The 25389-nt window shown below is 38.0% G+C and overlaps 3 protein-coding genes and 1 long non-coding RNA gene across 5 annotated transcripts in view; 1 reads left to right on the top strand and 3 right to left on the bottom strand.

The window, feature by feature from the left end:
• Window positions 1–19117, bottom strand: part of LOC587142 (pituitary tumor-transforming gene 1 protein-interacting protein) — a 44107-nt gene extending 24990 nt beyond the window's left edge. Inside the window, exons 1-3 of the mRNA XM_030990716.1 lie at window positions 18902–19117; window positions 1775–1830; window positions 472–577 (exon numbers count right to left, since the gene is read on the bottom strand). Of these exons, the coding sequence (XP_030846576.1) occupies window positions 472–577; window positions 1775–1830; window positions 18902–19106 (367 nt within the window). The 5' untranslated portion in view covers window positions 19107–19117. The remainder of the gene's footprint in view (window positions 1–471; window positions 578–1774; window positions 1831–18901) is intronic.
• On the bottom strand, window positions 2213–5705 carry LOC115926171. 2 transcript variants are annotated; one of them, XM_030990715.1, is made up of 3 exons: window positions 4861–5705; window positions 3011–4749; window positions 2213–2347 (listed from the first exon to the last, which is right to left on the bottom strand). In XM_030990715.1, exons 1-2 carry the CDS (start codon window positions 5645–5647, stop codon window positions 4307–4309), a joined length of 1230 nt encoding a protein of 409 aa, XP_030846575.1. In that variant the 5' UTR covers window positions 5648–5705; the 3' UTR covers window positions 2213–2347; window positions 3011–4306. The 2 variants fall into 2 exon arrangements, with proteins under 2 accessions (XP_030846575.1, XP_030846574.1); XM_030990714.1 differs by having other exon boundaries at window positions 3011–5705.
• On the bottom strand, window positions 6401–8029 carry LOC115926172. The gene is made up of 3 exons (XR_004064998.1): window positions 7735–8029; window positions 6551–7071; window positions 6401–6487 (listed from the first exon to the last, which is right to left on the bottom strand). It is a non-coding gene; the product is annotated as an uncharacterized LOC115926172 (long non-coding RNA).
• Window positions 19118–23347: 4230 nt separating the features above from the next.
• The window catches only part of LOC592317 (pyridoxal phosphate phosphatase PHOSPHO2-like), a 2824-nt gene continuing 782 nt past the window's right edge, over window positions 23348–25389 (top strand). The window contains 3 exon segments of the mRNA XM_791847.3: window positions 23348–23402; window positions 24781–25169; window positions 25172–25389. The exon segment at window positions 25172–25389 is cut by the window's right edge and continues 782 nt beyond it. Coding sequence (XP_796940.2) covers window positions 24797–25169; window positions 25172–25389 — 591 coding nt within the window. The 5' untranslated portion in view covers window positions 23348–23402; window positions 24781–24796.

Raw genomic sequence — 25389 nt, 5'->3', positions numbered from 1 at the left:
CTTAATTGGTAAAGGCAAAAAGGGAGAGGGAGAGACAGAGAGAGAAAGAGAAGCGGTGAGATAGAGGTAGACGTGTGACCATCTAGAGGAAGAAGAGATTGTTAATTTCAAGGAAGTGAGTAAAGTGATTAACTAAATACAATTAATCATGTGTTATGTCATTTGTTATTAATACATACTAAATCACGGAATAACGGAAGAAAGTATACAGAGAGAGAAAGAGAGAGAGCTCTAGAGAAAGAGGGGAAAGAGAAAGAGAGAGAGAGAAAGAAAGAGAGAGAGAAAGAGAGAGAGGGGGAAAGAGAGAAAGAGAGAGAGAGAGAGAGAGAGAGAGAGAGAGTAAGGAGAAAGAAGTAAGAATATATGAGGATATCAATACACTGTGATACCAAGAATTTATTTCCTTATTAGTCCTAATGCTACCTGTAAGGAAAGGGGGGGGGGGGGAGGGAGGAGGTGTCGCATACTCACTCAAACAGGTGCCCCATCTTGCCTGGCTCAAAGCACACTCTTTGTTTGGTAGGATGGATGAGGCTGGGTAGAGACGACATTCCTTTGTTGCCAGACAGTAATAACACTGTAATGTAAAAAAAGCACAACAATTATTAAAAGTACTAAGTTGTATAAGATTTAATAATTAGTTTTTTCTCTACAACAATTGGCCATTTTCATGTATCCCAAATTCCAAATCTATACTTATCTGCATACCTGCCAACATTTGAAAATAAGATTTTGGAATTTTTAGAACGATATGCCTTCGAAAATAAGAAATCGCACTTGCAGCGGCAGTGTAACTGGCAATACGCGGTAAGTCTGTACCAAAAAGTGAATACAATTCACTACTCGATCATGCAGCTATCGACACACGCAATACGTGAACTTTCAATCGCGGCACATGATAAAACAAGCTTATTTTGGCTTAAGCACACACACTCACACCCCCTCAAAAAAAAAAAAAAAAAAAAAAAATTAAAAAAATTCTCAATTTTCAGGTCCTAAAAATCCAGAAAATCAGAATATTCTGGATTATTCGGAAGGATTAACTAGCAGGTATGCTTATGTGCCTCGATACAAATTATTTAATTCACTGCAATGTCTTCAACAGAGGGTTTGAAGTTGTAATTTATATAATAGTTCATTTATTTCTGTGAAAGCATCAAAATGTAATTGAAACCATTGTTTTCAGTGTATTATTGACCAAGAAGGGAAAATGGGAAGCTACTACTGTACATGTCAATTATAATCACTCTTTTCCCTTTTCTCATAACTAGCACTATTTAGTTCTGTCATACATATTCTGATGTTCATAACAGTGCTTGTGCTGGTTTGTTGTATAAACAGACTGGCGCCAGTTAAAAATATAATACACACAGCTGCAATGTCATAATAAAGACAAAAAGAGCTACATGTATGATAAATTAGACAAATGTTAAGTATCTATTAAAGGCTTGCCATGTTTTTCTTAAACTTAAACATTTGAAGAAATATTTTTACAGAACATACCTTTTTGAACTTCAGAAAGTGCAAACTAAAAAGTTCATTGGAAATGTACAATAAAACAACAAACAAATTAACAAACATAAAAACAAAAACAAATCTGTATAAATTAGGCTTATGAAGAATGACAGACATCAAAGCTCCGAAACAAAATAGTTTGACAAGCTTGTTGGGTGCTATAAATGCTTGTAATAATTTTGTTTAAAGCATTGATTTTGTTGACTGTTTCAATAAAAAACATTTGGCAAAAAGATTGCTTTTAAAGAAGAAGACTTACTTTTGCTTTTGGGGCTTTCACACACTCCTCACATGTTGCATTTAGGCTTTGACATTCTGCAAAAGAAAAACAAATATTGATGAGATCAAGCATTACATTTTCAAAAGATTTCAGATGACAGCAAAACATACAAGAAACTTGTTACTAGTTACGGTACATGAAGGCAAGAAAAGGAATTTGGTAATGCCTCCTCCCCCCCCCCCTCCCCTTCCTCGAAAATGGCAGGAAACAATTACAAAATGTTTCATCATACCTACATGTCATGTACACTGTACACAAATGTACATGGGCAAGTGTACTGGTAGGTCTTTGATATTAGTTTTTAGATAGCATGATGCTTACGTTTTTAGTCTCTGCAAATTATTGACATATCTTTGCAGGAGAGGGGAGGTGTGACTGTCTGTGAGGCGAAACGCTGAATAATTACAACGACTCAGGTTTTTACGGGAATGTCAGTTTATTTTAGAGTCATAACCATCAAGGGAAATGCAACTCTGTCTTTGACGAACGAATCTTTTATCTTTACTCCTTTCACTGCTTTATTCCGTTCTTCTTCCCTTCATTCCGTGAAAACTGTACATGATAAAGCATAATAGGAATGCATAATAAGTATGTGTTCATGAATATAAGTTTCACAATATTAAAGCAGATATAGCATTCTACTAAATCAAAGGCATTGTCTGAATTATAACTCCTTTTCATGTTTGCTTGTAAATCTTATATAAGTCAGACACTGTCTTGACAAATCTATCTGAACTTTATGTAGAATGTCACAGCTAACGCACAATTAAACTTATATCATCTCTATCATGTCTAAACCAGATTTAACACGGTTTCAACTAAAAATGTGACCATATTTAACGAGCTTGAATGACTTTATCATAGTCAAGGAATACAATAACAAAGTCATGACCTTGACCTTTCATTCACACAAATATGCTCACATTCCTCATCCCTTTTCATCATAGAATGTCTTATTCTGCATCATACATTTTACTTGACTATACTTCTTTCAACTTTAAGTAAAACTAAACATCAATTATAGATGTAATGACATATTAAATGTGCAATAGATATCTCTAGTCTATCCTATGTGTGGGTACACAGTATACACATGTTATACATTTGCCATACAAATTACTGTGCTACTGTGTAAGTTACATACAATGTAAACATCTTAAAAACTACCTTTTTTACATTCATTTTCATAATGCTCAAATATGTGGTTTAACTAACCTCTGTGCCTCCATAATACTGTAGGAAACAGCTCTCAGGAACAAAGGATGCTCCAGAAAACCACAGATTTTCCTCACAAAACAGAAATCATGTTGCAAACATGATCATTCCAAATCAGCCAACAACAGGTGGCGCCAAATAAGTTTCTGACCTTCAAACTAGAAAAACTTAAGAACTGTCAAAGTAATCTTTGACCAAACGCCCTCTGTAGTTCTATTATTGCAATGTCAAGCTAAATCAATAAATACTATATAAAATGACTTTAACTAGCAAATACAAAATTACAACTTTCACATGGCTCCTTTAAATTAGATACTAATTTACCAAACAGTACGAGTTGTAAAATTAACTTTCTTCGTTATCGAACTATAATGTGCCTTTAAGTTTCTGTTTAGCGGACTAAGTGCTATAATCATAAAGTAGATGATTTACATCATACACTAATTACCATTTCAAATGTAATGCATAACTTGTAAAACTTTGTCACTATACTACCATTACAATTAGCATATATGGAATTCTATCTAAATACCTTCTAATTACCTAGCAAGGCATATGAATGTCTATATACCTGCAATATTAATTCTACAATATCAGTCAAATGATCAATTTATAGCATGGAACTCAAACTTGTCCAAAAATGATTCCCTAAATCATTTCTTACAAACAGTTTCTACCAGGAAAAACCCAGCTATTTTCATACAGAAAGAGTCTGTTATTTTAAACCAAAGAAATGAACAATTTTCCAGCCAATTTTGCGGCATTCCCCTGGTGCTATAAATTGAACATACTTGTTCACATAACATCTTGTACATAGAGAATTCCCAAAAGAATAACTGCCTTTTGTTTCTTACGAGCGACTCTGACTTTAGACTTGACCAATAATACTCGACTAGTCTTGCTTCAGTCCTTTCCTACAAATTTGTTACTAGACTCAGTTTCAGACTTTACCAAATAAATTTGTCTTCTTCAAAAATCAAATTGTCCATCATATAATGAACATAAAGTTAGTCTTGCTTTTAGACTCTATGAATAAATATTCTTCTCTGTGCTAGTCTTTTACTCAGACCCTAAATTCAATATAATTAGTCTTTACAAAATCCATAAATGTCTAGATAATGACTTTCTGCCATAAACAAAAGTTCCATAAACCTCCGGTTCCTTAGAGTTCAAATGAGGTCATTTAAATGAGTTCCAAATCTCATACTTAAACTGTTAAAATGTAAATTCCCTTGTTTGTTACTATAAATGTTCTTGGCTCCTTGGCTGGGAATTACACTTGGTCTTCTTGCGGTACTAATAAAACCAATTTGTGAATTGGGCGGTCAAGGTAATAGACAGTGGAGAGTTTCGCTTTCCCTGTCTATTCAGTTCTGGATCACCCACTGTGATCTTCACCTTGCGGACATGGCCATCGTCAGACGCGAACACTTGAGCGATTCTTCTCAGCGGCCACGAGTTTCTAGGAATGTTATCGTTCTTCGTCGGCACGATGTCGTCTAACTTCATGTTGCGCTGTGGCTTCGTCCATTTCTGCCATGACTGTAGTTGGCTCAGGAATTCTTTCCTCCATCGAGACCAGAACTTCTTGGCTAGGTGTTGTACTCTTCTCCATCGTTTCTTGGCGTACACATCTTCTCGTGGAAAGTTACCTGGCGGCGGTAATATCACCCTTGATTTCTGAGTCAACAGGTGATCTGGAGTTAGCGGTACTAGATGAGTCGGCTCATCAAATGAACCCTCTGCTCGCTTTAATCGTCCTCCAACCCGTAAAACTCCCCTTTCCATTTTCATCTTGTCTGTCAGTGGATCATCCCAGTCAGCACCTTCTCTGCACAATTCCTGAACACTCTGTCTGCCTCTCAATGTCACTGGAGCAATCAGTCCAAGAGGATCGTAGAGTGACATGACTGTTGAAAGCACTCCTCTTCCGGTGCATGGCTTGTCAGCAAATGTGATGCGAAAGTTGAAGGAATCTGATTCTATGCACCACTGCAGACCTATGGCTCGTTCAATCGTCAGCTCATCGTGTAGTAGATTGAGTTCTTTCACACACTTGGCTCGTTCTTCCATAGGCACTGCCTGCATTACCTCTCTTGAGTTGGAAACAATCTTGTGCAGGTGCAGTTTTCCTTCCTTGCAGAGCACTCTAGTCTGTGTCATCAAGTCGACTGCCTCTGCTGATTTGGGAACAGAGATCAAACCATGGACCACGTATAAGTCACTGTGTACGAAGTTTGCTGCAGCTACACACTTGTCTTTGTGGTCAGTTACAGTTTTCTTTCGTCCATAATTCGCACACCCTGGTGATGAGGCAGCACCAAACAAGTGTGCCTTCCTTCTATAGTGATGAACTGGTTGCTGGTAATCACCATCAGGCCACCACACATCACACATGAAGGCTGGCCTTTCCATCCGGAATCTGCACAAGACGCCAGCCAGTGCATTTGTCATTTCCGGTCCTGTCATCAAATGTTCGTTCAACGATTCTCCTTTATACTGAACACTACAGTCAAAGACGTCTCTCAATTTGTTCGGTTGTTGAACGCCGTGATGTGGAATGTACCAGACTGTTTTCTTGTAGTCCATGGGTTCTGGTACATACTCTGAATACTCATTCTTGATGAGAGCATCCATTACCTTGGTGTAATGTTCGTGATAGACTACATCCTTTGTGAACTTCCGTCTTAAGCCTTGTAGCATCATCTTGGCTTGGAACACATTGCTTGGCATCAACGGTTCCTCCATCTTGAGTGGTAGTGGCATTTCGTAGTGCCCATTATCCGCAACATGGATGCCATCTTCCATTACTTTCAGAAACCTTTCATCATGCTGCGAATAAGGCCTCTCATTCGTGTCTGCATTGAAACCTGCTTCCATAGGTTTCACGATGTGGCTCGGGTTGATATCTTCCTTTACGGCGATAGACTGTGCCAACACTGCATCGGACTTCTGATGTTTGTTGACACCATGTAATTCAGTGGAGCCTATTAGATCCTCTGAACTGCCTTGATAGTTGGAGTCCACTGTGCCGATGATACTCCAACCAAAATCGGTCTGCGTCCCGAAAGGTCCGTCTTCGTTGTTGGTGACAGCTGGCGGTCCGTTGTCAACCCTTTCTTTGCACCTGTATTGATAGGAGGCAGTGGAGGAGGCCTCTGAGGCCACATTACCACGTAAGAGAATCAATGTCTTTGCGGCTTCTTTCATCAAGCCGAATTGCTTTTCCTCCATCACTTCAAGCTTGTCCTCGCTGTCGTCCTCTTTTGACAAGGCAGCTGTTACTTCTGCCAGCGTTTCCTGAGTTGCGATGGCGTTCTCGATTGCTTGTTGGGTGCCTTTTCGACCATCTCTAATTATTGATGATTCTGAGTTTTCATCACTTAACAGTTTCATCAAATTGTTGGCTGTTTTCTGCCACGTTATTATTGCATCCTTCCAGTTCTTGGTTGCAACGCCAAGCTGGTATTGCAACACCTTGTCGGTTGCAACTGCTTCTCCTGATGATCTTGTTTGACCCTCAGCTGATTGTTGTAACACCTTGTCGGTTGCAACTGCTTCTCCTGATGATCTTGTTTGACCCTCAGCTGATTGTTGCAACACCTTGTCGGTTGCAACTGCTTCTCTTGATGGTCTTGTTTGACCCTCAGCTGATGGTTGCAACACCTTGTCGGTTGCAACTGCTGTTTGTCCCTCAGCTTCTGGTTGCAACACCTTGTCGGTTGCAACTGCTGTTTGTCCCTCAGCTTTTCCTTCTCCTTCTATCATCTTGTCTGATCGTTGGAGAGAGCTTACTTGAAGAGCCGAGAGGCGGTTTAACTCAGGAAAAGGTTGGCTATTTCCCTGAGTTCTTTTCACTCTTCTGAGAAAGAGTTTTCACTGTGACTGTCTGTGAGGCGAAACGCTGAATAATTACAACGACTCAGGTTTTTACGGGAATGTCAGTTTATTTTAGAGTCATAACCATCAAGGGAAATGCAACTCTGTCTTTGACGAACGAATCTTTATCTTTACTCCTTTCACTGCTTTATTCCGTTCTTCTTCCCTTCATTCCGTGAAAACTGTACATGATAAAGCATAATAGGAATGCATAATAAGTATGTGTTCATGAATATAAGTTTCACAATATTAAAGCAGATATAGCATTCTACTAAATCAAAGGCATTGTCTGAATTATAACTCCTTTTCATGTTTGCTTGTAAATCTTATATAAGTCAGACACTGTCTTGACAAATCTATCTGAACTTTATGTAGAATGTCACAGCTAACGCACAATTAAACTTATATCATCTCTATCATGTCTAAACCAGATTTAACACGGTTTCAACTAAAAATGTGACCATATTTAACGAGCTTGAATGACTTTATCATAGTCAAGGAATACAATAACAAAGTCATGACCTTGACCTTTCATTCACACAAATATGCTCACATTCCTCATCCCTTTTCATCATAGAATGTCTTATTCTGCATCATACATTTTACTTGACTATACTTCTTTCAACTTTAAGTAAAACTAAACATCAATTATAGATGTAATGACATATTAAATGTGCAATAGATATCTCTAGTCTATCCTATGTGTGGGTACACAGTATACACATGTTATACATTTGCCATACAAATTACTGTGCTACTGTGTAAGTTTCATACAATGTAAACATCTTAAAAACTACCTTTTTTACATTCATTTTCATAATGCTCAAATATGTGGTTTAACTAACCTCTGTGCCTCCATAATACTGTAGGAAACAGCTCTCAGGAACAAAGGATGCTCCAGAAAACCACAGATTTTCCTCACAAAACAGAAATCATGTTGCAAACATGATCATTCCAAATCAGCCAACAACAGGTGGCGCCAAATAAGTTTCTGACCTTCAAACTAGAAAAACTTAAGAACTGTCAAAGTAATCTTTGACCAAACGCCCTCTGTAGTTCTATTATTGCAATGTCAAGCTAAATCAATAAATACTATATAAAATGACTTTAACTAGCAAATACAAAATTACAACTTTCACAGGAGGGGTGGGCCCTCATCAGGCCTAAATGAGGGGCATTTCAAGTTTACATGTAGATCCTGCTTGTAGATTAAGCTGCATTTAGTTTTCTTGGCAACGTGGATTACAAATACACGTATACGGCAAGTGTTTGAAAGGAGACTACATGTGTAATTTGTTTCCTTGAACCTTGCCAAGAGTTTGCTTGGCTTTCAAAACCTGATTGTTTCAATATCAATTTAAAGAGTACTTGTAATCTTCTTGACATTTGACACAGAATACAATATTGTAATATACACCTGTACAATGTACCATACATTGTAAATATATTTGCAAGGAGGAGATGAAGTGAAGGGCAGATGTTTTTCAAACAGTCTTTCTGATAGTCTGACTGCCACCAAACATTAAAACTGTTAATTGCTAATATATTTTTGTACACACTGCACATGCAAATGCATGGCTCTGTTACATTGGGCATGTAAAGTACATACATGTACATTTAGAACATCACAAAATGTTGATTACAAGGTTGCCATGTACATGTACATGTACATGTACAGTAAGGCCATTTTGTATTTTTGCAATTCCTTGTTAGAACTTGAAAAGTTATACAAATTACGCTGTGCTTTTCGTTGGCAACCAATGTAAAAGTGCATGTACAGTACATTGTATATTGTTGGCCTGTTATTGGTACAAGGTCCACACACTTCCTGCTCACATTGTAAACCAATGTACAAACAATTCTAAACAACACCCCCTAACCGTGGAGAAACAGCAATAAACAGCCCAAAGTGCGCTTTAAATTATTCACAAGGGATGTTTGAGCTCAATGGCCCCGAAAATTAGGGCTTGAATATACATTGTTAACAGAAAATCAATGAGTACATGTACTGTACATGGAGATGTGCATTGTTCTCATTGTGTTTGAATACTGTTTACTGTTTATATCATGTCCTTGTCAACTCTATTTTGGAGGATACAGCCTGTAGTCTCTAGCAAGGCTTTGGGCATAATCTCAAAAGTAACCAACAGTAAAATTGGAACAACGCCAATGTTGTAGCCTACACAGTAGGCCGTAAAGATGCAACATGTAGGATTACCATAGTGCTATGGGTTTGATTATTCACTAACTCACTAATGCAATGGGAAAATCATATCCATGGAAAAAAGGAACAAGTATGTGATCAATGAATAACTGAGCATGAAATAAAGGCTAAGTTGATTTATGTAGGGCAAACTGCTCTCTTTGTTTAGATGAGAGAACAAAAGGATTGGGGGGGGGGGGGCTATTACGTGGACATGTAAGTGTACTGATCCATAATGTGGAATATGAGTCATCAAGAGCTTACTGGTACCTGTACATCACATGACCTGAGCAACATCGAGACATTTCTCATAGAAATGTTTTTTGTTTTTGAGGTAGAAAATGAGAAATTTGCAGCAATACAGACAATATTACATTCACACAGTGCTCTCGTAATGCGCATGTATAAATGTAGACATTTTGAAAATACCTCTTCTTTTCACTTTCAACTCCTTTTGAGTTTTACTGCTGTAGACAACTGTACTTCTTTGTTATGTCTGAAGCAACTCATCATTTTTTGTAGCAGTTTTGTCTTAAATTGCCAACTGGAGACTAGCGGAATGGGGAGGGGGGGGGGGGGGGGGGGGGGGGGGGGGGGGGGGGGGGAGGGGAGGAGGGAGGAGGAGGAGGAGTAGCGTACATGTACATGCACACTGTACAGTACTACGGTACTAGTTTGTTTGCTTTTATATTACCTATCATTTCTATTTTGAAATTACTTCCTTTCTATGTTTCTGTGTGGTTTCTCATGTTTGCACACCGATTAATTTTGCATGCATAGTTGGGCACGATTCCAATACACATTCCTTTTTGATGAGTTCATGTGATTTCTTGTGTTTATGCTGTATTTTTGTCCAAAATGTCATCATTCCCATTTTGATGGCCTTCATGTATCAATAATTTGGTTTTGTCCTGGGCCTGTATTCAATTCAATACTTGAGTACAAAATTTAAGCTTTTTACTTAGTATTTGGCTTAGATAAAATACTTAGCCAATTTTGGTATTCAATTCAAACTTTTGGCTAAGTATTTTACCCTAAACTTAAGACAGTTCCCTACCAGACTTGGGTAATACAAAGTTTTGGGAAATTTTGAAATTGGGTGGATAGTGATTCTTTACAATTTTGATAAATTTGGATGCCCCTGTGGATGTATTATAAGCGCTAGAAAATTTAGCCTCTAAAACAATTCTGCTTTCGAGAAAAATTGAATATAACAATTTACCGGTGCTCCCGGTAAATTTTGATAAATTTTTGAATAGCGCCTACGGCTGTATAATGGTAGCTGCGAACATGAAAATCTCAGACTATGTAGTTGTGATATATAATTTCTAAACGGGAATAGCTAATCGGTCGATTTTAGTCAAGAAACATTGTTTTATAGCTTCCCGCCACCCAAATCTGAAAAATTGAGTATCTTACGCATACATGTATCTGTAAGAAATATGGGTACCATAAAATGAGCTTTATTTCAAGTATTTTTCAGATTTAGAGCCCGATTTTGTATTAGTCGCAAGCTCAAAAGTATCTCACCGCATGTATTAAATCAATGCAGCCGGACACCGCTACGCACACACGATATACACTACCGCTCAAAGGTTTTGGCATCGGTTCCGCTCCGTAAACCGCACCGAACTGTGTACGGTGAACGGCGAGGATCCGTTCACCGTACGCCCAACTTCGGTTCCTCACCGTTTGCTCACCGTTTGCTCACCGTACGCTCACCGTTTGCTAACCGAGGAATTGTGGTTAATAACAAAAAGAAATGTGCGCGCTAAGTCTGCGAGCGCGTATCCAAAGAACTCTCAAAAGTTGCACACGCGTACGCGGAAAGTCAAGTTATTTGTTTTATTTTATCATACCGATGCGCGCTTGCCACTGACGTCACAATCAGTTTATTATTACATCACAATAGTGTAAAAGAATACTCTTTTCATTCCGAGCATAAACACAATAATGATACGAAAATGATTATTTACTTGATGTCATTCCCGACAGAATGATACGAAAATGATTATAAAGTTGATTTCATTGCCAAGACAATGATACGAAAATGATTATTTACTTGATTTCATTGCCGACAGAATGATACAAAAATAATTACTTAGTTATTTTTTTGCCGACAGAATGGTTCAAAAATGATTATTTACTTGATGTCATTGTCGAGAGAATGATACAAAAATTATTATTTACTTGATTTCCTTGACGACAAAATGATTAATTAGTTGATTTCATTGGCTAGACATTGATACGAAAATGAATGTTTACTTGATTCCATTGCCGACAGAATGATACGAAAGTGATTAATTAAATGATGTCAATGCCGACAGAATGATACGAAAATGATTATTTACTTGATGTCATTGCCGACAGAATGATACGAAAATGATTACTTAGTTGATTTCATTGGCTAGACATTGATACGAAAATGATTATTTTCTTGATTCATAACATAAATAAAAATGTGTGTGTTATTGTGAGTGAGTCATGTATGGGGATTTCTATTTTTTGATCTGTATGAATGGAAATTGCCGATTGACTGACTTGATTCCACAAGTTCGGACGTACTGCACATGATGGTCGTTCACCAGACTAGAAAGGGAAAGGTAGCGCGTACATCTACATAGGCTTAGCCAACCAGGCATTGTTTGTAATTAGCTGGAAAAAAATGTTCTTTGATAATGAGAAATAACGAGTTTGGGTTGGATTTCACAATACCATCATTATTTCAGAATAATTGTTGAATATTTAAATAACGAAGAGCCTTTATTTCAAGAGGTAAAAGCAGCCACAAATACATTGAACATTATAATGGTCTGATAAACTTAAACTACCCCAGCGTGTAACCTAGTAACCCGAAGACAAAACAAAAGCAAGCAAGTTCATTCATCGATACGCGAGGCACGCAAGTTTGATAATTACATAGGACATGAGTTGTTAAAATATTCCCATACCGCTTTGCTCATTCTGGTTTGAAAATACAAACGACCCAACTAAGAATAAACAAGCAGCTGCAGATTTTTAAGCTACAGATTGATAAAGTATTGCATACTTACCTGATTCTATGACGGGATCCCACTTTTAGAATATCCATGTTTAACGATAAATCCGAAAATCAGATGAAAGTTATCCGAAAGATTAATTCCCTTACACACGTCGTTGGAACCATCAATGGTATAGAAGCTAAAAGTCTAGTTTCGGACACAAGAATTCCATTTTAAAACCACTACAACAACGATTCGTACCATCTCGTTCTATCTCGAAATGCTGATTTTCAGATGACAAGTTAGCTCTTCTCATTGGCTAAATAATAATTTGCAAGTTTATTTTTTAAAGCAAATATTTGCTTGTTTTCAGTTGTCATTTATGGTATGACGTCTGAATTGGCAGACTATACAAGCCCTTTCAGTTTCAGCTGGCTGGGGCGTGTCATATTTCTTAGATAAGAACTGTCGAAACATGTCTGGGAAATGTAATCACGTAAAGGAGGGAGAGAGAAGGAGAGAGAGAGAGAGAGAGAGAGGGAGAGGGAGAGGGCAGAGAGGGAAGTAGAAAGACGGGGTAAGGTAGAGGTGTGGAGGACAGTGACCTCATGTCATTTACTTGTTAATCAATCAATGTCTGACAGGACTTGTAAACATCCATGAAGGGTGATGTCTTCAGATGACCAATCAAAGAATAAAGGATAAAAGGGAAGGGAAATACATGTAGATATTAAAGATTAAATGATATCAGAGATAGGAAATATATGGAACGAAGAGGCGACTGTAACGGAATAAAGTATACAAGGAAATATTTAAATAGATGGGAAGAATCAGAAACTGGATAAGAATAAAGGATTCGTGGGAGAGGAAATCTACATGGGAGGAAGAGGAGACTTGATATAAATAAAAGGGTAATAGGACGAACACCCCCGGCCAAGGCAGTTATCCCCTCCCCCTCGGAAAATTACCCCCTTTGATTTTCACCCCCCCCCCCCGAAAAAATGCAAATTATCATCAGGGTGGACTTCCCCTTCATTGAACGGGGGGGGGGGGGCGTATATTTGTCCTTGGGGCATATTTGTCCTAGGGGAGCTAATTCTCCGTGGATATTCGTTCCGGGGGGGGGGGGGTATTTGTCCTCGGATGTTATAGCCCACGGGAGTTATCGTTCCTGGGGGGGGGGGGGGGAGGGTAGTTGTCCGAAGGTTCGTATTTCCGAAATATGTAATAGGGTTCATAATCCGAAAATGAAATAGGGTCCATAATTCCGAAACTGGAAAAAGGTACCTAAAAAAAAAAACGAACATTAATGAATTCAGTAGGCCGAGACGGCCCACACCCCCCCCCCCCCCATAAGACTTAAGATATCCTAAATAACTGTAGAGAGAGAGACATAGACGGTGAGAAATAGTACAATAGAATGTTATAAAGGACAAATAAAAAAAGGAAGGGAAGGAATGAAGGAAGAGAGGAATATTAGAAAGGAGGGATAAGAGCGCAATCGGTGATATAGAGTGAAAGGTAGAAGGGGGTATCATTATTGATTGATTAATAAGGTGATAATTGGAGGTCCAAGGCCATCTCACCGATTTCGTTTTATTTTCTGATTCATTTATTGTTTGTTCGTTTAGTTGCTATTTATTTATTTGTTATTGGCTCCCCCTCCTCCCTTTTTCTTGTATTTATGGGATTGACCGTCTCCCGTTATTATGGAAACAAAATGTACATCATATTACCCCCCCCCCCTCCCGCTGGATCCGCCAATGCTAGTGTTTATAAATAAACTTGATTAATTTTAAAACAAACAAAACGAAACAGGTCAATATATTTCACGAGTTGTATACAAAAAATAGTTACAATAAAGGATCTCCTTCTTCCCCCTTTCTATTCTTCTTCCTCTCTTCTTTATTTCCCTTACCCTTATTCTCATTCTCTCTTTCTCTTTTATTTTGGCGGGGAGGGGGGGGGGGGGGGGCCAAGCACACTCCTTCCCCTGGATCCGCGCCTGTATTTCAGGCTTTTCTTGAGCGTTTTTAAATAAACCACGTCCGCCTTCTAATGTTAGCTAGTATGCTTTGAATCTTACCTAAACATTGAAAATGGATAATTTTGTTAATATTTTCTCTTCATGTGTAGCCTGATAACCCAGGCAATACCTCATTTGCACTCAACCATTAGAAAGAGAAGACGATAGAAGTCAAGCAACATAACATATGGAAAGATAGAATTATCTGGCGGCCGCCAAATAATCTAGCTATATTTCCGTACGTTATGATGCAGATAGAAAGAGAAATAAAACAAAGAATAACATGAGAGATAGAAAGAGAAGATAGAAAGATAAAAACAAAGAATAATGACAGGAAAGAACAGAAGATAGAAAGGAAAACAAAGAATTTCAAAATGAAAATAGAAAGAGGAAATGATAGAAGTATAAAAGCAAAGAGTAACATACGGAAAATAGAAAGAGAAGAAGGTGGAAGGATAAAAACAAAGAATAACATAAGAAAAGGTAGAAAGTGAAGAAGATAGAAGGAAAATAACATAATCATGATAAGGAAAGATAGAATTATCTGGCGGCCGCCAGACAATTATGACTTGGTTCGTAAGTATATGTAAATTGTATTGGAATGGGAACAATACAGTTCAGTTCATCTGAAGAGAGAGAGAGAGAGAACCCCTTACACATCAAAATGTGAGCCGAGCCTGAAAGAAACCGGACTTCAAGAAATCTTTTATGAACAAATTCTAAAGGTCCCCATATTTCAGAGAGCCCGATGACGAGGGCGCTGGCCGGGAGATTAGAGAAACAATACACCTTTTATGAACCAATTCTAAAGGTCCCCTTAATGGTATTTACTATTTGGAAATTATTTAACGGATTAAATACTGATTGCATATAATGCTTGATAGAATCTTGGGGTTTGGGTACATTTTCTGATGCAAGTTTCACGTCAATTATAGGACAGGAAGCAATGTGTTTGGAGGTATCGTATGTTTATCATGACGCCGAGAAAATATCGATTTGGAAATTGAGAGAAAATTTCATGTACATCGTTAATTTATCCTTTGTGTTATGATGTAAATCCTACTAACATCGTTTGCCATTATGGATTATTTCGGATATGAGAGATTGTGAAAAGAGTAGAAGAAAGAATGAAGAAAACATTTTGCATGAAAAAGCGGGTGAAAATGGATGCAAAACAACTGAATCGTTTGTTCACTCGCCCCAAAGTAGTATTAGTCTGGAAACGCTTGTTGCATTATCGGCGGTATAACTTCAAGGAAACACTGATAATAAACGAAAATACCCGATGTTTGTGCAGATTCTAATTTTTCCAACACTATATAAATGTAATTATTACATATGCACAATATACACATGTTAAACTACATGTATACTTCCAAGGGAAAACATACAACAGTCTTGCAATTTGGCATGTTTTTAAAAATGAACTGTGTTTGGATAACATTTCAGATGTTATATCAAATGACCTTCAACATTATAGCCCTTGATTTTATCTTATTGTGAAGATTTCAAGAGATGAGGTGTAAGTTGAATGTATATTTCAGTATGAATTATTTGTTGTAAAATGTATTTTATAACCGAATAAATACCTCTGAAGAGGAAATAAAAATAGAAAAAATCTCTGAGTAATAAAATCTGACCAATAGAATTAGGCCCACCGGGAGCTTCGAACATGACCTTGATATTGCATACCAGTGAGCAAGTTTTGTTTGTTTATTTATTTAAATACGGTGATTAAAAAACATGATTTCAGCTCTGCATAAACTGTTTTTCAGCATGTCCGTACATGGTACATTAAAATACATATGAATACACTTAATCATCAATATTCATGAGCGCATAGTCACGCGCGGTGTGAAGTTGGCAAGGCTCCAAGAAGTAAGGTCTTAGCGTGGGAACCATAACTTTCTCCCTGCCTGGGTGAGACCGTACATTGCGTAACATGCACTTTCTCTGTCATCAAGTCACTCAGCAATAGATTAAGATAAGAGTCAGTCGTTGAATGATATAATTATGTCAACAAGATAAGAGATACCGTAATTTGTTTCTCTTGAGACTTGGTGGAATGTGACAAGGGCCACGCGAGTGGAATAAATCAAGTTTTAATAGGGTTGAACTATATTTGCGATATTTTCTTAGTCTTGCTTGCTATTATATTATTAAAAAATTTGGTCTTGCTATATATATTACTCAATCATACTCGACAGGATAATACGAAAATGATTACTTACTCGATGTCATTGCCGACAGAATAATAGGAAAATTATTATTTAACTTGATGTCATTGCCACCAGAATGATACGAAAATGATTATTTACTTCGATGTCATTGTCGACAGAATGATAAGAAAATGATTCATTAAATGATGTCATTGCCGACAGAATAATAAGAAAATGATTATTAACTTGATGTTATTGCCGACAGAATGATACGAAAATGATTATTTACTTGATGTCATTGCCGACAGAATGATACGAAAATGATTATTAACTTGATGTCATTGCCGACAGAATGATACGAAAATGATTATTTACTTCGATGTCATTGCCGACAGAATGATACGAAAATGATTATTAACTTGATGTCATTGCCGACAGAATGATACGAAAATGATTATTTACTTCGATGTCATTGCCGACAGAATGATACGAAAATGATTATTAACTTGATGTCATTGCCGACATAATGATACGAAAATGATTATTTACTTCGATGTCATTGCCGACAGGATGATACGAAAATGATTATTTACTTCGATGTCATTGCCGACAGGATGATACGAACATGATTATTAACTTGATGTCATTGCCGACAGAATGATACGAAAATGATTATTAACTTGATGTCATTGCCGACAGAATGATACGAAAATGATTATTTACTTTGATGTCATTGCCGACAGGATGATACGAAAATGATTATTTACTTCGATGTCATTGCCGACAGGATGATACGAAAATGATTATTAACTTGATGTTATTGCCGACAGAATGATACGAAAATGATTATTTACTTCGATGTCATTGCCGACAGAATGATACGAAAATGATTATTAACTTGATGTCATTGCCGACAGAATGATACGAAAATGATTATTTACTTGATGTCATTGCCGACAGAATGATACGAAATTGATTATTTACTTGATGTCATTGCCGACAGCATGATACGAAAATGATTATTTACTTGATTTCATTGCCGACAGAATGATACGAAAATAATTATTTACTTGATGTCATTGCCGACAGAATGATACAAAAATGATTATTTACTTGATTTAATTCTTTATAGATTAGCAAACGTGATTCCTAGATCTGCATGAGGCTTTATAAAATATGTCATTGTTACGTCACAATACAGCTTTCAATGCGTGCGCGATCTTAGCTCACCACGTGCGCGCTTTTAGCTAACCGCGATTTCTCACCGTTCAGAGAAATCCGCGCGTGCGCTCTCTCTTGCTAACCGGTTGCTCACCGTATGCTCACCGTTTGCTCACCGTTTGCTCACCGTTTGCTAACCGAGACTTGGCGGTGAACAACAAAATCATGGAGATTAACCTCGGAGGCTAACCGAAGGACATTGCGCACCAAACCGTTACCGAACCGATGTGCCAAAACCTTTGAGCGGTAGTGTACATGTATCTGTCTAATTCAGATTCCAATTTCCGATCACTGCAATACTAGTTTTCGGCCTGGCGAGCTCCGGGGAGCTCCGGCGTGGGATACCTGCTCCGCCCGCTAGTGCTATAGATCAGTGCGGAAACGCACGGGGCACGTGCGCGCTTCCTATTGACTTTGTACATGCGGCCGAAAACTTGTTTCGCTATGCCGATAACTGCCTCCGAAACAGTGAAAATTGAAATGAATATTGTCATGGCAATTCGTGATTTTTTTCTGGGATTCTTTTTTTGTTTAAATAATAATACTATTTGCTTCATGATTTGAACAAAAAATGATAATAAATAGGAAGTAAAGGGTCCAAAAAATAGGATTTTGTCTTAAGTGGCCGAAAAAACCCCTCCTTTACTAGCTCTAGGTCTAGATCTATGTCCCTTTAGCAGCCAACCTCAAATTCTGTAGAACTTTGCAGGAATTATGAATATGTCATGTATGTCCTAGTCTATCTGTGAAATTTAAATGTTAGCGGTGTCCTAATATCCAAATTATGCAAGGAAACCTGTTTACTTGCTAGACTTCACTCAAGTCGTTATTTTCCCACTTGAAGACATTAACGAGCCCCACCTTTTTTAGGGAAGTTCTAGATCTAAATTAGTATTATCTTTCAAATGCCATTGGAATTAAACCTTTTCATTTTTTTGGCCTGCAAATGGGACATAGATCTAGTACCTTTAAAACAGATCACCCAATTTTTGTTGTTGTTTTAGTTTTAAGGGCGTGTGTCATTCAATTGTCTTTACCCCGCGCCCCTTTTCCAAATGTTTTCCCCCTCCTCCTTCTTTCGTTCACCTAACAAGTAACATGCTTAGCTTAAGTTCTTCTCCTCTTCCTCCTTCTCTTCTTCCTCCTCAGTTAGCAAGGAAGCAAGTACAATCAAACTACACGAGAATAGATTCTAAATTTTGCCATTTTATAGGTTTATTGGCGACTGTACATTGCATTGCCATTGCACAACACGAGTTTGAATGATTTCTCTCGCGCAATATTGCCAATGGACAATGGCACTACCACTGCACAGCAATGCAGGGATGAGTCGAGATCGAACGCACAGCAAACGGTAACACACATACAAACCAACAACAGACATGCACAGATTCGAGTCGAGAAGAAAAATAAAATACGTACCTTGTTCAGGGGTTGGCGTTGGTGTGGGTGTTCCTGTGACAATCACTAAGAGACAGCATACAGTGAAAGCAAATACACATAATGTTGTAACTTTATCCATTTTGAGTTGTTGTTTCTTCACGAAAATAGTAAGATAAAATGAGATATTGTTCACTACTGAATTACTCGTCGTACTCGTCAGACTTTCACAACAATAGAATAACATTGACTGTATCATGCGCGGACGTGAGTGCTAGTGAGATACGATAATGCAACCACTTCCGGGTGGAAACCGATCCTCCGTTGGTGGCCAAATTATCAAACGATATTTGTGTTCCTCATCACGTTTCATTCGTTTTATGAAGCTCACTTGTAATCACTATGAACATGACTGACAAAGAAAGCGGACAAAATATACAGTACCTCAGGTAGACAAAAGGAACATCCCTTCACTGCTATTATGTAAAAATTTGTAGAACAGGTGTCACATGCATATTCACCTTTTTACATAATGGCAGTGAAGGGATGTTCCTTTGTCTACCTGAGGAACTGTATATTTTGTCCGCTTTCTTTGTCCGTAATATTCATAGTGAATTGATTGATTGATTTAAATTTTTCATTCGTCATTTATAAGTACATTTGCATTTAAGAGAGGACGATAAAAAAGTGTACATCTTGACAGTTAATAGGATGACCCATGCAAGCTGATTACCATAGCTTATAGTATACCAACGTGAATGGAACACTAAGGCCCGAATTCACAAAGGAGGTTTAGATTTAACCCAGGCTAAATCTAACCCTGGGTTATTTAACCCAGGCTAAATCTAAACCTCCTTTGTGAATACCAAAATAATGACCCATGGTCTAAAGCTCGGTGTTATGACGTATTATGACGCGTTAAACCGTGGGTTAAATTTAAACCTCCTATGTGAATTCGGGCCTAAGAATATAAATAGATAGTTGATAAAGTCATATACTTTTCGATGATACGAGATCTAAAAAATATTTAGAAAATTTTACATACAAGAAATAAAAGGAAATACATTGATTTAATCTAATATCCATACAGCAACTGCAGATCGTTGAGGAACTCTTTTTTAAAACATAATTGTTTCAATATCATATTGCTCCGGTTGTCTCATTTTCGCTCGCTGGACGTTTATAGCAGACGACAATCGGCGGATTAGACGACACTTAGTGAATTTGTATGTGAGATTGCTTTCAATATAAAATACAAAAAGAGCTACGGTAGTGATAACGTACGTAGGGGTGGATGTGCTTTTCGTTTAAACAAAAAATGAATTTTTAACGATATTTTTTGGTGTAAAATTCCATAGGCTAACATGTTAGGCTGCTGACTCTGACGACTGAGGGGGCGTTGTCAAATGAGAATAAACGGAGCTTTATGACATTTAAATTGTCAGGACCTTGTCCAAGTCGTTTGGGAAGAACCAATGGCGCTCAATGGGGGGGGGGGGGGGGGGGGGGGGGGGGGGGCAGGTGTGCAATTTTTCAAATTTTCGATGGCCAAAAAAAAATTAGTGCTCACTACCTCCCAAATTGATTTCAAATTTGGGCACCCCCCCCCCCCCCCCTAAGAAATCTTGGATCCGCACCTGACAAGAACTACTTGAATCTGGTATCATGATAATGAACATTAACAACACGAATGAAGAAAGAAGGAAAAGTTGTTTAATGATCTACATGATGTACCTTTATTTCCTCTTGGAAAGTGGCATATTTTCTTCACTTTTTCATGTTTTTAAAAAAAAAATGAAATTTAGACCAACGTATAATACATAAAGAAAACATCATACTTCAGCTCAAAACATAATAAAAAGAGAAGGTGATGACGTAGAAGAAGAAGAAGAAAAGGAAGAAGAAGAAAAAGAAGAAGAAGAAAAAGAAGAAGAAGAAGAAGAAGAAGAAGAAGAAGAAAAAGATGTTGAAAGAGAGAAAAGGGAAGGAGTTGGTAGTTATCCCGTTTATTTGCAGAGAGAACATGATTTTAAAATGTGTATGTCTAGAAAGATTTATTATAGAAGGCTAAATGATAACTACTGATTTACTTAGGCTTATAATGATACTTTACAGTCATGATTGCTTTCGTCTTACCATATATGAAATCATATTTTTGTAAAGTTGTGTATAACGACATCATATAGAGAGAGAGAGACAGAGCGAGAGAGAGCAACGAGGGAGCAAACACTTCGTTTATATTGCTGAAGATCATCATTTCAATTTACAGTGATGTAGTGATAAATTAAATATCTAACTCTCAGTTCATGTTTTTACGGCACTGTTTATTTTCATAAATGTATATGCACCATTCCCCCCCCCCCCCCCCCATAATTAGACTTCACAGTTGTTTGACGATAATTTATAATGCCTTTTTCCATATCGCAATCATTTTGTGGGAGCGGGGAGATTGCTGGCGTATCTACGGGGGCAGAGCCGGAGGCGCAAGTGCAAAAAAAAAGAAAAGAGAAACGGAATAAAAAGGAAGACAAAATGATTCTATACGCGCCAGCAAAACAAAGGCATTAGAAATAGAGTGTTTAAAGGTTTTAAATGTTTTTTTCTCTTCATAAAGAAATTTCGCTTAGTCCTCGACAAAGTTTCCATCAGTGACAAGGATGATCGGGGGCATATTTGGTATCGAAAGGGAACTACACTGTCGCTCATAAAGGTGGAATATTTTTTTTATCCCAATTTATGGAATTATTTTAAAAATTATTTAAAAATAATAGATCTAGATAATAGTACACATTCTCAGATTTTATTGAATAATAATTTGCCAATGTGTGTTTTGCGTGACTGCTAAAGCATGTGTATGCTACTATGCTTATCAACTAGGGGACCTATGCCCTAAGTCATAAATGACAGTAATGAGGATTAATGCCCCACAAAAGGGCACTAATATAGCACATCGACACGGTTTTGATCCTGGGGCCTCACAGTTACGAGGCCATTGCTTTGTCATTGAACCATGACTGTATACACAGCGGGGGCTAGGGTAGGGGGCAGTTTCCATAAATTAAAAAAAAAACACAGAAAATTCAATAAATTTTCAAAAATTTATTGCATTTTACCCCGGTTTCTAACATAAAAAATCTTCTGTGTGCCCATGCCTTGAGCAATAATGCATGGAAGTCCAGAGAATTTTTTTTTTATGTTGGGGACCGGGGTAAAATGCAATAAATTTTTGAAAATTTATTGCATTTTCTGTTTTTTTTTAATTTATGGAAACTGCCCCCTACCCTATAGCCCCCGCTGCTTACAGTCATGGTTCAGTGACAAAGCAATGGCCTCGTAACTGTGAGGCCCCAGGATCAAAACCGTGTCGATGTGCTATATTAGTGCCCTTTTGTGGGGCATTAATCCTCATTACTGTAATTTATGACTTAAGGGCATAGGTCCCCTAGTTGATAAGTATAGTAGCATACACATGCCTTAGCAGTCACGCAAAAAACACATTGGCAAATTATTATTCAATAAAATCTGAGAATATATTCTATTATCTAGATCTATTATTTTTAAATTATTTTTAAAATAAGAAGGAGGAGGCCCTTTTTTCTTTTTTTTCCTTTCAAAATGGCCGCTCTGTACATTTTACCTTTTCCCTGACAGGTCGGGCTATTTTTCAAGATGGCCGCCGCCGACATTTTTTTTTTTTTTTTTAAATCAGAAAATATATTAATAGATCCATTTTAGCAGTGTTTTTCATGTTTTTTTTCTTTCAAAAAAAAATAGGAGGCGGCCCTTTTTTCTTTTTTTTTCTTTCAAAATGGCCGCTCGGTACATTTTACCTTCCAAAAAGGAAGCATGCGGGGACGCTAAACATGTATATTTTTTAAGTGGCCTTATGATAATATAGGCTTCATGGGGTCGAAGGGGATTCTTTTAGCAGTGGGGTAATACATGAGTCACGGGGCCTATTAGAGGGGCACACGTTTCCTTTATCGCAGTCATAAGTCATAACACGGGGTTTTACAGTAGTGCGGCGTAGCTCGGAGGCGGCCAAAATAAAAAGAAAGAAAATGGAGAAAAGAGAGAAAGAATGGAAAACTGACGAGAATTAAAGGAGACGCCTGGACCACTTCAATGTCATCAATCAGGGTGGACCTCCCTTTAATTAACATGCATCTAGAAATTGAATTCTTAATTGCACGTGAGCTTGAGACTTGACACGATTATCGAATATGAAAAGGGATTTGTTAATGCTTGTAAAACGGGTACTTTGTAAATAGGGCACTTATTACGAGGCAGAGACATATGGCACTAATATCGGCAACAGATTCACATTGCAGTTGTAAAAAAGTGGCCCTCTTGGTGTACTTGACATAAACCATGATGGATACTCGTCAGTGAAATGGCCACCACCAACATAAAATATCCATTCGCGATCCTGATATTATTATAATTTATTATCGATAACTTCCATAATTTCATTAAGTATCGCATTTCAACATCGGAATCGGTGGGAGGTTCTCAAGAAGTTTGTTGCCAATTTGTTCACTACGTAAGTCACATTAATTCAATTACATACTATCTTAAAATGGTACATTACTAGAAGTGGAAATTAAAAATCAAGTGTATTCAGGAATTTGTGTATGTATTTATAAATACAAAACAACATAACTGTCTCCTTATGTTTGCACTATGATAAAAGTGAAAGACTCGAAGGGGATTTCCCAGAATCGTGAACGTGACGTCATAATCCCCAGTGGAGCGCGCGGAAAACTGTTTAATTTAAGGCTAGTCAATTCTTCTGATCAATGTAAGTTAAGAAATGATTCATTTAATATAATTTTTACATTACAGTCCTCGCATGGAGCTACTCAATCTGTTACATCTGCAAAACTTTGTAACAGCATTTGCAGTTGCAAGCAGCATAGACCTATAGCTAGTCACTGGTCGGCTCAGAGGCAAAGCCAGCGCCAGACAAGGGGCAGTCTGTTCGCGTTCGCTGACGCCGCCCCGAGCGTTCCCGCTAGAGCTCGGCGTAGTCGCTGCACTTTCGCGTGAGCTGAGCTGAGCTGAGGCATGGACTCGTAGATTAATCAATGCCAGTGATGGCTCGCTCTTTCCTTCTTCTTCTTCCTTTTAAGTACAGACCTCTTTACAGAGTATCGTACTATACTGGGGGTGTGTGCAGGTGGACCACTACACCGGGGTTTCCCCCTACTCTTATACGAATAGTGCAGTGAGTTCTTAACGTGCAAAGGTAGTGACTCTTCTCGACAAGGGGCCTCCATTTATAACGTCCTATCCGAGGGACGGAGTGTTTTCCACTTAACATATCCTGCGTCTATGAACAAGGGAAGGGGCACGTTAACACACAACGCAGGCTTCAGTCATCCGCCTGGGTGGGAGTCGAACCCGGGATCTTTATTTTGACAGGCGGACGCTTTACCGACTGAGCCAACTCGCCTCCTTTTATCATAGCATATCAGAGTACATGTATTTGATCCTAAAGTGAACTATATTGTCATACAAACACTGAATTAGGCCTAGAGGATCTGTTTTTATTTCCTTGAACTTTTAATTCAAGTGGATCCTCCAAGTCCAAGAAATGAACGTTGTTTGACTGATACTTTTAATAACTCTAATAATAATTCTAAAACTAAAAGGAAGTTCTTGTCTGGAAATTTGATAGGATTCAGCAAACTTTCAGGGTATCTAATGATCACTATAATATCACTGTACATGAGGTTTATGTACAGAGCGAGCACCGGTACAAACTGCATGTTTTTGTAAACTAAAAAAACAAAACTTCTGACATTTCTAAATGATTCATTTTATCATGTAAAACTATTACAAAGAATATTTTGTTGTCTACTATTTCATTTCATACAGGGATAACTTCATTTTAAATATTTATCATTTATGATTTGTAGGTTAAAACACCTATCAATGGCTTCAGCAAAGAGAGTCGTTCCTCGTGTTCTGTTGGCCTTCGATTGCGATCATACCATCATCGATGGAAACTCGGACACGTGGATTATTTCTCTACTCCCGGATCACACCGTACCCAAAGACATCAAGAAACGATACAAAACAGAGCACAACAGCTGGACAATCTACATGGGTGAGATCTTCAAGTACATGCACTCGGTTGATATCGGGGAGGCGGCTCTCCATGAATCTATCGCAGGAATACCCCTGACTCCAGGCATGAAGGAACTCTTTGACTATCAAGCATCGCGTCCGCAGCTGGACTGCATAGTTGTATCAGACTCCAACTCGTTCTTCATAGATGCCATTCTAGGATCGCGGAACTTTCAGAAAGGGTCAGCAAGATCTATACCAACCAAGCGGAGTTCGACTCGGACGGTTGCCTGAAGATTCATTTTTCTAACCCTCACAGCTGCCCTCGGAAGTGTCCCAAGAACCTCTGTAAGCAGACATGTTTACAAGCTTTCGTCATGGAGCAAAAGGCAAAAGGTGTCGAGTACGACAGGATCTGCATGATTGGAGATGGACGGAATGATTTTTGTCCTTGTTTT

The sequence above is a fragment of the Strongylocentrotus purpuratus genome, unplaced genomic scaffold (assembly GCF_000002235.5).
Source record: "Strongylocentrotus purpuratus isolate Spur 01 unplaced genomic scaffold, Spur_5.0 spur5_scaffold_19, whole genome shotgun sequence".
In the NCBI taxonomy this organism is placed as follows: Eukaryota; Metazoa; Echinodermata; class Echinoidea; order Camarodonta; family Strongylocentrotidae; genus Strongylocentrotus; species Strongylocentrotus purpuratus.
The sequence above is the reverse complement of the archived record's forward strand: the minus strand, read 5'-3'. Positions and strand labels throughout refer to the sequence as shown.